The sequence below is a fragment of the Lithobates pipiens genome, unplaced genomic scaffold (genome assembly GCF_037356315.1).
Source record: "Lithobates pipiens isolate NorthernLeopardFrog02 unplaced genomic scaffold, aLitPip1_a1.2 Scaffold_8, whole genome shotgun sequence".
Lineage (NCBI taxonomy): Eukaryota > Metazoa > Chordata > Amphibia > Anura > Ranidae > Lithobates > Lithobates pipiens.
The window spans coordinates 532,077,085-532,094,895 of record NW_027507903.1 but is presented as its reverse complement, the minus strand read 5'-3'; the positions used below and the strand labels follow the sequence as shown (position 1 = coordinate 532,094,895).

General features: G+C 42.5%; 1 protein-coding gene across 2 annotated transcripts in view; it reads left to right on the top strand.

The window, feature by feature from the left end:
* KANSL3 (KAT8 regulatory NSL complex subunit 3) overlaps positions 1-16,854 on the top strand; it is a 154,361-nt gene extending 137,507 nt beyond the window's left edge. The window contains exons 20-23 of one of the 2 annotated variants that reach the window (XM_077469540.1): positions 3,533-3,755; positions 6,414-6,535; positions 7,205-7,349; positions 14,906-16,854. In XM_077469540.1, coding sequence (XP_077325666.1) covers positions 3,533-3,755; positions 6,414-6,535; positions 7,205-7,349; positions 14,906-15,378 — 963 coding nt within the window. In that variant the 3' untranslated portion in view covers positions 15,379-16,854. The remainder of the gene's footprint in view (positions 1-3,532; positions 3,756-6,413; positions 6,536-7,204; positions 7,350-14,905) is intronic. The other variant, XM_077469541.1, reaches the window with a different exon arrangement.
* The last annotated feature ends 957 nt before the right edge of the window (positions 16,855-17,811 follow it).

Below are 17,811 nucleotides of genomic sequence, written 5' to 3'. Positions count from 1 at the left end.
CTTTGAAGAGAGCCTCTTTAAAAAATGCCCCCCCCCCCCCCCCCCCCGTATCCAGGTTAAATAAAGTAACCACGATTCCGGTAGAAGGGGCTCCTGCATTTAAGGACCCTACCGACAGGAGAGCCGAGGCCGTGGCCCAGTCCATGTTTACGGAGGTGGGGTCAGCGCTACGACCGGTATTGACCATAGCATTGGTGTCGCAGACCCTTAGTGAGTGGGCAAAACTATTTCACCTTGAGCTGGAGAAGCAACAGTCTCCTCCAGTCTGCGTAGAACTAGCAGACCAGCTGGTGCCCGGCCTCAAGTATGTCTGTGATGTGCCCCTGGATACACTTCCCCTGCTCTCCAGAGTATCGGTATCAGCAGTGGTGCTACAGCGCCTGATCTGGCTGAAATGCTGGTCTGCGGACCAGGCATCTAAAAAAAAAAAAAAAAAAGCTCAGACGGATTTACCCTTTCTTGGTGAGCGGCTATTTGGAGCTTGGCTGGATGGCATTATTAAAAATGTCCACAGGTGGGAAGAGCACGTTGCTCCCACAGTCCAAGAAGGGTAAGGAGCCACGCCGCAGGCAAGGGCACTCCTTTTCCGCTCAAAAGAGGCTTTTTCACCCACTTGGGATGTTGGGTAAGCGCTCCCAGTCCGACAGGGCGACTGCTGAGGGACAGAAGCTTCCCTGGTCTCGCAAGCCTGTGAGCAAAAGTACTACAGCATGAAAGTTTGTCCGACACTTGGGTGGGGGGGTCGCCTCCGGGAGTTTGCGACTCGGTGGGCCTCTCGGCTGTACGACCAATGGGTCTACAAACTGATTTCAGTAGGGGAAGAGCACTACCAGTTTGTGGCTCTCCCCTTTGGTCTGGCATCAGCACCCCGAGTCTTTACCAAAGTATTGGCTCCAATTTTGGCATTGCTGCGACAACGTGGGATCACAATCATGGGTTACCTAGGCGACCTCCTTCCAAGGGCAGCTTCCGCCTCAAAATTAAGGGCGGATGTGGCAATCACAATGCAAACTCTACAGGAGTTTGGGTGGGTATTGAACCTCAAGAAGTTGGTACTGGTGCCGACTCAGCGCCTGGAGTACCTAGACTTACTGCTAGAGTGTTTCTCCCTTCAGACAAACTGCAGACTCTCCAAGCCGCAGTGAAGTTGTTGATGAACTACAGGTTCTTGTCGTTGCGTTTCTGCATGCGAGTTCTGGGCCTCATGGTAGCCTCCATCGAGGCGGTACCGTACGCCCAATTTCACACCAGAGTCTTGCAGAGGGAGATACTGTCCAAATGGAACAAAGCTCCGTTATCCCTGGATCGGCAGATTGGGGTGAGCCAATTAGTCGGGGACTCTCTTCTCTGGTGGCTCCGGCCCTTAGTTCCGGAAAATCGTTCTTGCCTCTTCATTGGACGGTGATCACAACGGACGCCAGCCTGACCGGCTAGGGTGGAGTGCTGGGGGTACAGTCGAACCAGGGCCTCTGGTCGCAGGAGGAATCCCAGTTGCCGATCAATGTGCTCGAGCTTCGACCGATCAGGCTGTGTCTCCACATGGTCAGTGAGGCTACGAGGGCGTCCGATTAGGATCCAGTCAGACAACGCCATGGCGGTTGCATATATTAACCATCAAGGAGGAACAAGGAGCTCACCTGCAGCACGAGAGGTCGCTCACATCCTCCGGTGGGCAGAGCAACATGTACCGGCCCTGTCGGCCATATACATTCCGGGAGTAGATAACTGGCAGGCGGACTGATTAAGTCGCCAGATACTGTACCTAAGAGAATGGTCGTTGCATCTGGAGGTGTTCAGGCTTCTTTGCCTGTGGTAGGGCACACCAGATAGGGATCTCCTGGCCTTTCAGCTCAATCAAAAAATGCGGAGGTTCATGTCCAGGACAAGAGATTCTTGGGCGGACGCGTCTGACACATTGGTGACTCCATGGGAGCAGTACTGGCTGATTTACGCATTCCCTCCTCTCAAATTGTTGCCACGTCTGCTTCACAGAGTGGAGGCCGAGGGGACATGGAATCTGATATATAGTGTTATACCCTTTATTACACTTTCACCTTCCCCCCTTACAAATTGCGCTTACATTAACTATAAGATAAAATCAGCATAAAAAGCTCACCAACGACCGTTTTTTCCGCTACACAATATGCTGGATGAGGCGGGAAGCGTTCGCTGTGACCAACCGTAAACCTCGCGTGGCCACCCGCTCACGCGTTTCGTGCTTACGTCTTCAGAGGGACCATCAGATTCCATGTGTATCTTTGCATGTTTGCGCCTAATGAGGAGATTCTAGTCAGTGTGTGGAGGAGTAAGAGACCAGGAAGAGCAGAGAAATTTAAATATCTACCATACAAAGCCTGTTTGCAGTGCCGTTCTGGTAAACAGCCAACCATGGGGGATTGCACAAAGGTGGCTACGGTGATGGTGTAGGACTCTTAACCCTTGTTGGTGAAATTGATTTCTATGGTGGATTGCACCTCTCTGCTGACACTTCTCTCGCTATTATCTTTAATTACGTACTATTGTTAGCATGTGATTAGCGTAATGCTTTTAATGTAATCAGTGGTGTTTTGAGACATTGACCACAGGTTACACATTTAGATTTGTGGTAAAATAAATTTTAAACCATATTACCCATAGGTGAGGTCCGAGAAATGTTTAGATTAATATATTTAGCGCTGTTAGTGTCTGATTTTTTTTTTAATTAGCCACATTGTGTATCATTTATTTTACAAATTTATTTATAACAGCTGCTGTAGTTGTGTGAGGAGTAATCTCTTCATGGTAATTTAAAAAAAAATATTCCATAGAACGCTGGGATCAGGTGTATTTTTAGTATTCCTGAATTCTGTTTAGTACAAAAATCCTATTTTCTTGGAGTACATAATGAGACACAGAGGTTCCTCCCCTCTTTTGAGGTTTAGGTATATTGCTTTGCTACAAAAAGTGAGGTACTCCTGGTAGGAGGAGGGGTTATATAGGGAGTGAACTTCCTTTGAGTATACCAGTGTCCATCACCTGAAGGTGCCTATATATCCACATAGTGATTACTATGGTGTGCTGTGTCCCATGATGTACTCCAAGAAAATTATTTTACAGGTAAGCTGTCATAAAAATACGATTTTTTTGCTCATTAGAGCCCTGCATATGCAGCAGCTGACTGATCATTCTAAAACCGCTTCTATAAAGATTCACTCACATAGACACAAACAGTTATTTCTCCAGAATAACATAAGTTAGGACTCTGCAACAAAGTTTGTTGGAATCCTTGCAATGTACACGGATCACCCAGAGGGCAATGTTTTTGTTTTTTTTTTCCAACAAAAGTGAAGTTATTCTTTTTAAAATTTCTGTTAATTGTTACCACCCAATACAGTCTACTTTGCAGAGTAAGCAGAGTAAAGCATTAGAGAAAGTTTAAGTGCAAGACAACTTACAGAATTACATGAGTGTTAAAAATGACTTGTTTGTATCTATTGATGTTTATATTTTTAATAATATAAAATAATTTTGATAATGTAATTTTTTTTTATAGACAATGGCAGTTAAAGCTCCTGCTCCTCTTCAAAGCTTGGGCACGATAACCACTGGAACTGGGACAATCCTTCGAACCATCCCTGTGGTGACTGCTTCTTCATCCCTTGTGGCATCAGCTGGTGGCAAACCCACTGCTATTCATCAGCTACTCACAAATGGTGGCCTGGCAAAACTGGCTAGTAGTATTCCTGGCTTGGCACAGCTATCCAGCCCAACTACAGGTATCTCAGTTGTTCAGTTGTCGTAATTAGCCCTTTGCTCACTGTAATGCATGCAATTAATTTTACAGTAAAGTTAACATTTAACTAAAAAAATAAATAAATCACACAGCATTCGTCACATCACTTACTTGTAATGAAGAATGTCCCTGCCGGACAATCTGTACTGCTGAAAACCCAAAGCTGTGTACCATTGCAGCGCTGGAATTTCAGACAAGAAGAGAACAGGCATCCCTGCTGTTAAGACTTCTCCAGGATCATTCTACCTACACAAAGTGGCCGTGCTTCATTACTGATAAGTGATTTGACTAAAGCTAGTGATGTATTTTTACTTTAGCTAAACTTAAGCTTAAAAAAATTATAATTTAAGAATATTCTAAGGGATGTGTTTGCATAAAGCACATTGGCCGTTAACCCTCTACATACTTAAAGCGGAGGTCCACCCTAAAATGGACCTCCGCTCATCGGAATCCCCCCCCCCCCCCCCCTCCGGCGCCACAATCGGCACCTTTCAGGGGGGAGGGGGGGTGCAGTTACCTGGATAATCCAGGTAACTGCACCCACTTCCGGGCTAGCTCTCTGCGGAAAGGGGCGTACGTTACGCCCCTTTCCGCAAGCGCCCGCCCCCTTCAGCAAGTGCCCCGCTGCCTGCTGGGAAACACACAGCTCCCAGAGGCAGCGGGGACCGTCCGGATTGCGCCGCGCGGCTCGCGCATGCGCAGTAGGGAACCGGGAAATGAAGCCGAAAGGCTCCATTTCCTAATTCCCATACCCAAGATGGCGGCGGCACGAGCGAGCGATCGGCTTCGGGTGCCGACATCGCGGGCGCGCTGGACAGGTAAGTGTCACTATTTAAAAGTCAGCAGCTGCAGTATTTGTAGCTGCTGGCTTTTAAAAAAAAAAAAAAACGCGGAGTCCCGGTGGACTCCCGCTTTAAACCCCAGTAACACTAACTGAATTAATCACTTCCTGTGCAGCCTATAGCAAAATGACAACCAGGTGGGGCTTTAGTTATCCTGATATATGATGTCCTGTCAGGATGCGTGATCGGTCACCATGGACACGGCCGATGACTGATCCGAATACCGGCTCACTGCCGGTACCATGTGACCGCCGTTACAAATCACAGCAGGTCACATGACAGTTGTACACAATGGATGGCTTCCTGTGCCATCCAATGTGTAGAAATGTGACGCTAGCTGTGATTGGTCAATTTGATCACATGGTACACACAGGGCCAATCAAAGCTAATCACATGGTACAGCTGGACTGTGAACAATCACAACAAAACAGACTGAATGAATCGGTAAAATGCTTGCTTATAGCAATGTAATACATTGCTATAGGTAAAAAAAAAAAGTCAGTGTGCCTGATGACCACCACACCAGTTATGATGACACTGTATTGCATTGGTGAGAGCATTTAAAAAAAAAAAATGCTTCCTACTAAATACCTTGGTTTACTACAGCTTGACCAACTACTGCAGTTATGCTGCGGCAGGTTGGCTCCTCTGCGCGATCCATCATAGCTATACGTCAGCTCGCGGTTTCGGGATAGTAGGCGCGTGCCCGCTGCACAGCAGGTGTGCCGGTGCTTGTGGCTGACGGTCGCGATGACCTCTGGCCATGATCGATCGTGACCAAGAGAGACAGAACAGGGACGAGTGATCCATCACTTCCTCCAGTCAGTCCCCTCCCCCTTCAGTTAGAATTCCCTCCCAGGGATCACAGTTAACCCCTCGACTGCCGCCTAGTGTTAACCCCTTCACTGTTAGTGAAATTTTTACAATAATCAATTCAATTTTATAGCATTGATCGCTGTATTAATGCCAATGGTCCCAAAAATGTGTCAAAATTGTCCGATGTGTCTGCTATAATGTCACATTCACGATAAAAATTGCAGATCGCCGCCATTACTAGTAAAAAAAAATAGTAATAAAAAGGCTATAATCTATCCCCTGTTTTGTAGACGCTATAACTTTTACGCAAACCAATCAATATACGCTTATTGTGTTTTTTTGGGGGTTTTTTGTTTGTTTTTTTTACCAAAAATATGTAGAAGAATACATATCTGCCCAAATTGAGGGGAAAATTATTTTTTTTTTAAATATTTTTGGGGGATATTTATTATAGTAAAAAGTAATGCGTGTTTTCCAAAATGTATGCTCTTTTTGTTTATAGCGCATAAAATAGAAACCGCAGAGGCAATCACATACCACCAAAAGAAAGCTCTATTTTTTGGGGGGAAAAAAGGACGTCAATTTTGTTTGGGTACAACATCGCACAACTGTGCAATTGTCAGTTAAGGCGATGCAGTGCCAAATCGCAAAAAGTGCTCTGGTCAGGAAGGGGGTAAATTCTTCCAGGGCTGAAATGGTTAACTACCACCAGCTTTATTTGTGTGAACAAAATGATAAAAAATGTATTTGGGTACAGTGTTGCATAATCGTGTAATTGTCATTCAAAGTGCGACAGCGATGAAAGCTGAATATTGGCCTGGGCAGGAGGGGGTAAAAGTGCCCAGTATTGAAGTGGTTAAAACAAGAATTCTTAGTTTAAAGCTACTGACATTTTTAGGCCAGCTGCAACTAACCCAGCTAATAATGGCTTCTGAAACTGCTATACTCTTCATCATATTTAACATGCCCTTTTTTCTGTATAGGCTTGAAGGCACCTACCACCATTACTGTTACTCTACGTGGCCAGCCCAGCCGTGTCACCACACTGAGTCAGGCCAGTATAGGAGCAGGGGCTCATGCCAAACAGGATGATGTCTCTCAACAGGTATGAAATCCCACATATATAAGACCTCCATACTGTTTATCTTGTGTTTTTATAATAAAGGTAAATTAATGTTTGCAAGGGGTTACCAACCTTGTCTGCTTCATCTTCCTTATTTGATGACTGAGGGTGATGGGAACATTTTTAAAATGCTGTGTATCCTTTTAGATTCTGTACTCCAATACCAGAAAATACTGAAAGTGTAACACAAATATTTTCTTATTTTTTTTATAAAGGAAGCCTTTGTGACATGAAGTTGTTGAATTAAGCTCCTCAAAATCTGGAATAATCAGATTTATTGCACATTGCTACTTTTTCCTCAAAATTGTGTGTACTGGTATACACGACCATGTTCCTGGGGGGTCATATTTGTTGTTCAGTTGTGTTTGGATCACGTATTATTTATAGCTGTTTTATATCTCTTGTACCTGTCTGCCAATTAATGAAACTACACTGACCAATATACGTTTCATCCATATACTTTGCTTGTTTTTATTCGTTGTGTGTTGCTTAGCAAGGCATTCTGTAGCTGAAACTTGTGAGGTAATATAAGGAAAGGAAATTCATATGCGCATGTTCTGCTGTACGTGTCTAGATGTATATTTTCCTGGGAAGACATGTATACTATGCATGAACTGGTCTCTGACCTTGTGTCTCTGCTGTGATCTTCAGGCCTCAGACTCCACTTCCATCATGGTATCTGCTAGTAAAGTCCTCCCCCCTACTGTGGCAGAACAGTGCAAGGTAGCAACAGCCAGCGACAGGACTCCGGGAGAGAAGTCCTTATCCATAGTGCGTGCGGTAACCCCTCCAGCAGGTGAGAAGCCCGGTTTTACACCTGCTATAATCAATTGAGGTGATTTGAGATAGATAGTGAAGTGAGGATTGATGATAATTATTAGGTGTGATACTGAAATCCTAGCCACATAAATCTCAATATGGATCTGTTAGATGTGTTTTTTGCCAATTCAGACAGTATATTTATTTAATGACTGCTGGAATCCTCCTCCTTTTTAAGAAAAATTAAGCGATCATTTCAATTATATGCAACATTTTTATAGGTTGCTACGAAATTGGTTGTATGTTTTGGGTAACACGGACTCTTTTGCTTTCTCTTTTTTTTAATCTACCCCCAGCATTTATGGTCAGATGTGTGTGGCCGAGTTGTTGCCTTTTAGTTTAGCATCAGAGTATGCACTGAATGCAGGTACTTTGTGAACCAAGCCAGTGCTCTGTTCATTAGGATATAGTGACTTTACTGTAGCATGAGGGGTTGTGCTCACTAAGACAGTCAATTTTTACTGAAGAAGTAGTGACTACTGAATTGGAGCAACATTCTTGGAAATATATGACCTATACTGTAATTGCTTGTGTATAGATAACAAACTATCATATGTCTTTCAAACAGCCACCTAAATTTCCTGCATGATCACGTATAGTGAAGTTTAAGATGGAGGATCTACATGTAGATATTGCAAGCATCTAAGCATTGTAAACTTTAAGATGCAAACAGAGAACAGCCTGCCAGCTATCGTGTATAGTTGAACCTCCTTTTTTGCTTTTGGATTTAACACAAAGGACCACATAGTGTACTTTATTTTGTTTTGTTGGACTTAATTTGTTTTACACATAGAATCACATTGTGGTATATATTTGATAATTGGTTTATGTGTTGATATAAGTGAAGCGCCTGCACTTTATTCTTATTTTGATCCATGGCAGCTATAATACATGTTTGGTAATTGTTTAGAGTTGAGGGGCCTTATTTAGCTTGTTCTTTAAATTACAATTAAAAGAGCCCCTTTTTAAGAGGAAGGTTAAGCATTATGTAATTAAAAAAAAAAAATACAGAGGTTGACCTCTCCTTTTGAAAATTGTTAGTTACCAAGTATGCAGATAAGGACTTTATTCTGACTTTCCTGATCTACTTGTTCCAGGTCAGTGACTCAGAACATATTGAAGCTATTAGGTCAGCATAGCAGCCAGCCAGTGTCTTCAGGAGATAAACTGTGGATTCCACTGTCCTAATAACAGGTCTATTTGAACAGACCAGTTAGAATCAAGGGTCAACTCTTGAGGACATAATCAAGCTGTCCTGGCTTCTTTTCAGCAACTTATAAATATTTCAGACCTTTTTAGCATCCATGGTAAAATGTTTTTCCCAAATAGTCAACTGGGAGACAGCAGACCTGGGTAGGGCTTATAATGCAAATGGTTCCTGTGCCTCCCAGCAAACAAGATAAAAAGGGTTTCTTTCTCATTCATTGAGGGATACTGGAAGTTATACTGTTATCTACAGGAGGATTAGACACTGAAAACCAAAACAAAATGCCAGCCCATGATAACCCTTCTACTCCCAGCAGCGTAATTTTTTTTGCTAGTGTCTAAGAGGATGGACTTGTTCTTTTCAGCTCTGCTGCAGAATGACTAACCTTTTTTTTTTTTTACTAGCTTTTTTCTTCAATCAAGATTCCTGCTTCACTGCTGCTTGAATTGTATTACATGACAGGTTCCTGGATCAGACTTTCCACCGCCTGCCTGCTAAAAGCCAGACCCCTCTGATCTTGGATGAAGTCATGCAGGATTTTATAAATCAAAAAGCATAGATGCTTGCTGACCCTGACTGCAAAGGTCTCAAGCATACTCTTGCTCCTTCCCTTTGTAGGATTGCTGTTTGATTTGTCTGCATCTGCTTATGCCATCTGCCTCGGACAGATGGCATGTGTTTGACAATGAGTCTCTGCAGTCCTTGATGGACAAACGTGCCTCTGAAGAGTTCTGCCATCACTCAAAAACTGAAAAAGACAATTTACACTCTAACTGCTCTAGTACAAACCACTCAAAATCTTGAGTAAAAGCCTGTTATCACTATTACTGTCATCAGTCTGGGATCCTTTAGTGCTCCTAAAACTGCAAACATATTCCTCATGCCCCTGCTATTTGCAGTCTTCCTTTATGAAGACTGGAAGCATCCTTACTAGATGTTTGTATCTTCCGTGTACCTATCAGTCCTGCACCCATTTGAGGAGGTCTTTGTTAAAAAGCGAGCTTCCCCCTCAGTGGATTCAGCAGTCTAATATTCCTGGGGAGGATGTACACCTGTAATAACCCCACCATCCAACCTGTCTGTATCAACACTAGCAGATCTCAATGCAGCCCTAGGGGGTCTTTTGGAGCAAGCTGCCATTGCTTCAGTCTCTGTGGCAGAACAGTTTCAGGGGTTTACTTCAACCCCTATATTGTTCCCAACCCAAAAGGGGGTATCTGGCAATCTTGGCTCTCAAAGCCCTAAACTTCTTTACGTGGGCCCAGAAAATCCTGGTTAGAGTCCACCATCTCTGTCATAGTCTTCCACTATTAGGAAAACTTTCTGGCCTCTGTGGACATCAAGGACTAGCATGGTACCATTTTTCCATATTTTCCCCAAGCTTTGCTATGCGTCCCCTGCATTACTAGTTTGTGGCCCTGCCATTCAGCCAATGTTCTGCACCTAGAATATTCACCAAGGTGCTGGCCCAAATGTTATCCTTGCTGAATTCTCTGGGTACTCCCATTGCAAGATATCAGGACAGCCTCCTGCTAAGAGGGCAGTTGGCACAGGTCCAGTCCTTGGCACAGACCAGCACTCAACAATAGGTTGTCCCTGGCTTGGTAGCTCAGGCTGGCTCTGGCATCAAAGTGTTTTCATCCTGGTTTCTAGGAGATCCTTTAGCTGGATGCCAGCCTGTAGGGCACCTTGTTGATGCAGGGATTTTGGAAATCTGAGGAAACTCATCTCCGGATCAACACTGTGAGACTACATGCAGTTTGGCTGTCCCTGCAGCGCTGGACTCCCCCGTCTGGAGGGTTATCCAATCCAGATTTAGTCACCAAGGCATTGGCGTACATCAACCATCAGGGGAGAATCAAAAGCCCTGCCATGAAAAGAGTGGTAGAGCACATCCTGTCCTAGGCAGAACTTCACATTCCAGCCTTGTCCTTGTTTACATTACAGGCATGGACAATTGGCAGACCGTCTTCTCGGCCAGCAGTTTTCCAGGGCTTGTGTCACAGTTGAGGGGTGCCAGATGTGGACCTTCTGGCCACCAGGTTCAACAACCAACTAGGCAGAGTTGTCATGAAGAGAAAAATGCTCCTGCGCTTGAGAAATTGCTGTGTGGCTGATTTAAAACGACTGTCTTCATTGGTCTAGACACCACATTGGCTGTGCTGCCACTCCCAACAGGTCAGGGAACACCCAAGTAGTGCTCTAAAAAGAAAAGGAACAGAGGGCGCACCAGCCTAGCACATTATCTTTGCGATAATTTAATTTATTATTTTTTAAAGAAGCATATAAAACATACTCGCAAACAAAGGATAAAATCAAGCAAAATATATCAAATGCCCCATCCAGCATGGTCCACTGGTAAGTGACAATTGTGGAAGGAAGAGTCCAAAAATCTGACACACTTCGAGGGATGTCCCCTCTTCTTCAGAGCTAAATTTTGAGTGGAGGTAGCTGGTCTTTATAGCAATAAAATTCCCCAAAAATTGTCCCATGTGGTTTGAGCCCCCCTCTTCTGTGGAAGTGGTGGGACAGTCAGATAATACAATTAGAGAAATACACACCTAAATAAACCTCAAATAGGACAAAGCATCACAAGGATTTTTATATATATATATATATATATATATATATATACACACACAACAAAAAACACATTTCCTGTCTTTTAGCTCTGTATCTTCAAGCATGATGCAGTATGTACCAGGCATTATAAGCGTTTCTAGGAATGGATACTCACTGTCATTTGGATTACAGGAAGCTGGTCTTTAAATCATAAATAAAATTCCCATGTGACCTCTGGTTTAAGCCCCTCCCTTCTGTAGGAGGGCTGGTACCATCGGATAATACAATTCCATATATACACACATAAATAAACCCCAAATAGGACCAAGCATCACAAGGATTTTTTTTATATACTGTGTGTGGAGATTATATATATATATATTCTCCACACATAGGATCAATAAAATAAATTCATATCTTTAGTACTGTATCTTCAAGCACTATGCACCAGGCATTATAACCGTTTCTATGAGAATGGGTAGTGCTGTACACAAGTCCAGAGTAACAGCGTAAAGTGGGGGGATATGCTGGTGATTGCCAGCTGGAAGGGCTAAACAGGCACTGTCACAGATGAAAAGTGCCATTTATAACATGCCATACAAATGCTGGATCGCACACCGGCTGAAAACCAGGAGGTATGCTGGATCTGACCCTATCTCGCATCACCGGAAGTGACGTCTGTGCATCACAGGGCCGGCATCTGGAACGCACAGCGCGGCCAAACTTCCTGGTTTCGGCCTGCGTGCAATCCATCATTTGAATGGCATGGCCCCCACTTTAGCGCCCTGTTACTCTGGACTTCCGTACACCCCAGTACTGCCTCCAGAGTATCCATTCCTAGAAACGCTTATAATGCCTGGTACATAGTGCATCATGCTTGAAGATGCAGAGCTAAAGATATGAAATGTGTTTATTTTTGTTTTGTTTTTTGAGCCTGTGTGTGTGTAATAGAGGTCGACCGATATGGGTTTTTCTCTGGCCGATGCCGATATTTAGAAATCATGGCGGCCGATATATGATGCCGATTTTTCGGGCCGATATGTTAGGCCGATTTTATTTTATTTATTTTTTTCCTTTTTTTTTTTTTTTTTTTAATCCCCCTTGATCTAACACACCTTTCCCACTGGGGCGTTTTTCAGGCGCTTTTGGGCTAAAAATAGCGTCTGTAAAGTGCCTGCAAAATGGCTCCCCTGCAGTCTATGTGAAAGACAGAGTGCTTTCACACTGAGGCGATGCGCTAGCAGGATCTTAAAAAAAGTCCTGCAAGCAGCACGTGAAAGCAGCTTTCATAAGTGATACAGAAAATTTCTTACATTTTCTTACATTTAAACATTTATTAAACAAAACAAACCTCCAATCAGTTTACTTGTATGTATGATTTAGATAAAAAAAAAAAAAAAAAAAAAAAAAAAAACCTATATATTAAATAAAAACAGGTAGTCAAAACTTTTGGACGAAAAAAAAAGAAATGGTCTAACTTTACTGTTTTTATTTTATTTTTATTTTTTAAATAGTGTATTTTTTTCCCAAAAAAATGCATTTGAAAGACCTCTGTACCAATGCCGTGTGACATAAAATATTGCAACAACTGCTATTTTATTCCCTAGGATCTCTGCTAAAAAAATATATATAATTTTTGGGGGGTCTAAGTGATTTTCTGGCAGAAAATACAGGATTTTTACTTGTAAGCAACAAGTGTCAGAAAAGATTTAGTCTTTAAATGGTTAAACTGAGAACTACACACAGAGATGACTTCATTCATTCAAGTGTAAACATTGTATCTTTCTGTTCTTTTCTTGGCAGCCTGCCCAGAGAGGAGGAAGACATTTCTATGACGACTCAGGCAACTTACACTGACTTCTATTACAGAAGTCATTTCAAAGTCCCGCTGTAGTTCTACATCGGCTTTTTATCAGCACAATCGGCCAATGCCGATTAATTAAAAAACGGCAAATATCGGTCGACCTCTAGTGTGTAATATATATATATAATCACACCCCTATACCCAAACCAGAGGTCACATGGGACAATTTTTGGGGAATTTTATTGCTATAAAGACCAGCTACCCGCACTCCGAATTTAGCTCTGAAGAAGAGGGGACATCCCTCGAAGTGTGTCAGATTTTTGGACTCTTCCTTCCACAATTGTCACTGACCAGCAGACCATAATGGTTAGAGCATCTTGTGGATTTTATATATTTTGCTTGATTTTATCCTTTGTGAGTATGTTTTATACGCTTCTTTATAAAATAATATCAGACCATTGTCGCAAAGGTAATCCACTAGGCTAGTGTGCCCCCTGTTCCTTTTTATCCCCAGTTATCCCCAGGTACAGGGATCCTCTAGCGGAAGCAGTGGATGCTCTAATGACTCAATGGGAGCAGTACATTCTTTGACTATGACTTTTCTGTTAAGTGGCTCCGTGAGGATCTGAATTTGGTTCTCTCAACACTCCTGCAATTTGAGCCAGGGATATTCCCCTTTCCCACACTCACCTACAAGGTGGGTTCTCTTTTTTTTGTTATCACCTCAAGATGAGTTTCTGAGCTAGCAGGCTTATTCTCTAAAGAACCCTTTCTGGTCATAAACCAGAACAAGGTTTTGTTGAGGGCCCGAACTTCCATCCTGAGATAGTTTTGACCTTTCACCTTAAACCTTCCTCATGTCCAGCTGCAATTCTTAGAGGGGGGATCTCCTTCTATTGCCTGGATGTAATTAGGGCTTTGCGTTTCTCACAAACCACTGTTTCCTTCAGAAAGACTGACACTCTTTCTGTCATTCTTGTTGGTTACCATGAGGGTGACAATTGTTTCTCATATTTGCAAGGCTTCCACATGGTCTACTGGTCACGTATTTTATCAAGTGAATGCTCAGGCCTCATCTGATGCCATCTTCTAGCGTACGGTACTTCAGGACAGCTCTTTTAACTACAGGCAGCCTCAAGTTCTGATTTCTTTCTTGGGGGGGGGGGGGGGGGGGATTTTAGCCTTTTGTATGCTGTTGCCAAATCCTCAGTTGGACCGCCTTTAGACTTCTTGTGTCCCTCAGTGGATGAGGATGAAAATCAAATTTTTGTACCTGCTGTAAAATACTTTTCTTGGAGTCAGTTGAGGAACACAGGTCCAACCCCTCTGTGTTTATGAACAAAGTCTTGGTACTGCCATCTGAGGCATGCTGGGAGTATAAGGAATTATTCTGTGCTGGTCTACAATTTTTTGTCTGTGCCCAGTTCTCCTGTAGGTGGCAGCCTAACCCAACGGCACAAGGCTTCTGTTGCCCCCAAAAACCTTATGTAAAGCGGAGGTTCACCCGCCGCTGCAAAAATGAAAAGCCAGAGTGGAGTAAAAAAAAAAAACGAAAAGCTGCACATACTGCAGCTGTTGACTTTTAATAATCGGACACTTGCCTGTCCTGGAGTCCAATGATGTCGGCACCGCAGCTGTTTCCATCAGCTGTTGGGTGCATGCTGCCTCCATTGCGAGTGAGGGAACCCTACAGCAGTACAACTTTTGGGTGGAACTCCGCTTTAATGTTAACCATAATTTACCATAAGTAGTTATCTTGGGTATTAGGTCTGCTTTGTCTCCCAATAAACATTTAAAGATAATTTATATTGCTGTCCGATTTTGCTGTCAGACTGAAGTTTGACTTCTAGATTGTTTTTTTTTTTTTTTTTTTTATCTTTAGTGAATAAATAGAATAGTTATCCTAGTGATATGTTTCATCATTTTATTTACTGTTGATTTTTTTTATATCCCCCCCCAGTGACTACTAGCCCTCCGAAGACGTTGTATGTCATGTCAGATGCCAAGCTTTCTGCACTCACCAAATCTGTTGGCAGCGAATTTGCATCTTTACCACTGAAGCCAATGGCCTTACAAAGTTCACCTGCTATTGCCCCTGGAACAGTGACGTTTACAACACCATCACTAGCTAGCACATCAAACACAACCTGTACGGTGGTGCTGTCTAAGATTGGTCCGGTTCTGCAAGCTTCTCCAAAAACTGTTCTCTTAGCAAAGACTGATTCAAGTGATAAGTCATCTGGAAATCACATGATTGGTTCTGTGGAAAGTCTGGGCAGAGTGCCATCTGTGGTTGATGAGGGCAGCACAATAATTCACAGTCGAGAGTCACTGGTGAACAGGCAGCTACTGCAGCCTGCTCTGATAGCCTTATCTAGTACTAGCCATATGGTGCAAAACACAGTAACATCTGCTAGTCAAAAACCACAGTGACTCTGGTACTAAACATAAACTTTTATGGGAAAAGTTACATAGTCAATCCTGATTGGCCCAGATAAAAGTACAGCAGAAGAATGACTGTCCCTGACAGATGAGGCACTGTCTGTAAGGTATAGCCTTTAGGAAACTGGGTATAGGTGGTATTTTGGGAAGCATAGCTAGTATAGAGCAGACAATGACCAGCAGACAAGCACAACAAACATTGCATGTTGTATTTTGGGTTGTTCGAATAACCGAAACAAAGCATTATATGTGTTTCGTAAATAGAGGATGTGTTTGGAGTGACTAAACATTACTGCAAGGTACTAAAGTTTCCCGTCCTAGTCATTTTGTTTATACATAAACATCTGATCTTTTTCTCAGGATCTAATGATGTTACTGCAGCCAGAGACGGAGTTCTTCTTAGCGCAGTGATTTCAGGCCTTTGTGGGAGTTAGGTTGAATCTGAGATCAGTCCACAAAATGCTTATTCCCATTGGTCGGTGTCAAAAGCACCTAAAGTGTTCAATCAGTCCATAAAAAGTATTATTCTGTACTCATTGAACAAAGTAAACCAGTAATTTTCCTCTTTATTTCTCAAATCTGCACTAAAGAAATCACAGCTCGATATGGCAGCATCTTTTAAAATGGTATTAAACCCAAAAGGAAACATTTATTATATTGCAGCTTACTATTTCTCAAATGTAATGGTTGCATTAATTTTCTTTTTTTTAGGCTTTGTTCTCTTTTCATCTGGTGATCTGGCCAGTAAGGCTCCATTCACACTTGTACGACTCCAAAGTTGTGTCGCCTTTGGAGTGCAGGTTTGATGCAACTTTGGATAGGTGAAACTTGCTACGACTTTGTCTTTGACCAGTGATAATGGACAGCTGTTGTACACAAGTTGCATTGTAAATCTTTCAGGTACGACTTTCATGCAACTTCCGAGGTCTATGGCCCTCAAGTTGCATGAAAGTTGGACCAAAGTAGTGCATGAACTACTTTTAAGTTGCACATATATTAATGGTTATCAATGGGAAACGACTTGTCATGCAACTTTGATGTCCAAAGTTGCATTATAAGTCGCACAAGTGTGAATGGAGCCTTAGTCTGTTTTGCAAAAGAACAAGCTGGTAATGACGTGGGGGAGGTGAAGACTGTCATTTTGTGATCCTTAGTGCCTCATGACTTGGCAATTTGAGCCCTTGGTTTTGATGGCCTATACATGAAAATGTACTGTATAATAAAAGACTGGTTGTAGATGTATGTATATACTTTGTTCAGAATGTAGATTTCCAAACTAGTATCAAATCTTTTTTTTTTTTTGTATGTAATGTTATACTGCTTTGTGCATAATGTAAATAATTATATATAAACCAGTTCACCCCAATTTATTATAGTGGAGTTGGCAATATATTGGCCTATTTCCCTTTCATTAGCAATTAATTTGTTGTTTGGGAGAGAAAAAAATAAAACTTTTACATTAACATATTCATGTTTTGTGAATTTAATCAAATGTTAATTTTCACATTATGTTTATATAACCTGGTCATGTGACCCACAACAGTCTGAAAATGCGTGTGGTACTGGTACATACACTCACCGGCCACTTCATTAGGTACACCTTGCTAGTAATAGGTTGGACCCTGAGTAGAATTATAGGGGTCTAATAATGTTGAGTTATTTATATATATATATATGTATGTGTGTGTGTATATATAGAGATTGTCACTTTAAGAATTTATAATATGCTCGATTAGTTTTTTTCCTTCTTAGATGGCTTGTTTCAATTCCTGGGAAATCAAAACTGTTGGATATGTGACGAGACAAACTACTGATAAAAATCCAGAAAGCTGCTCATAACAGGCTTTCACACCAAACCCAGTCTGAACTGACCAGATACTGCTGAATTCTATTTTTTTTGCTAGTCACATGATGTATACACCCATTTAACTGTTCTCTTGCTACTAAGAAGATATGAATGCTGATTGAACTAAAGTATACGGTCACACCTATAACACACCTGGACCTTATGCATAGTCATACGTATTAAAAATTGTATAGCCTGTAGATGTAACCTCAGAAACACTTTCACTTTACTGCTTTGTTGAGAACTGTGTATTTGTGTTTCTCTTATATTCACCAAATGACACAGTTCCTCTCTTTGGGTTGTGGTTTTTTTGTGCAAGATGAAAGATCCTGTGATCTGCTATCAACAGCCGGCTGGTTGACAGGCTGGATACTCTTATCCTTGTAGTCTCCCCAGCCTGGCCAGCGAGCGTGTGCAGGTCAGAGCTACGCGCTGGGCCGGCCACAACGTACCTCAGCTCCAGAGGTGGTAGTGAGCTTTAATGCTCCTGGGCACACATATGACCGGGCTACTGATGTCTGCTTCACAGTGTCCCATGGCCAGCAGCCACCCCCTACTGGTCGGAGAGTGGGTCTGTG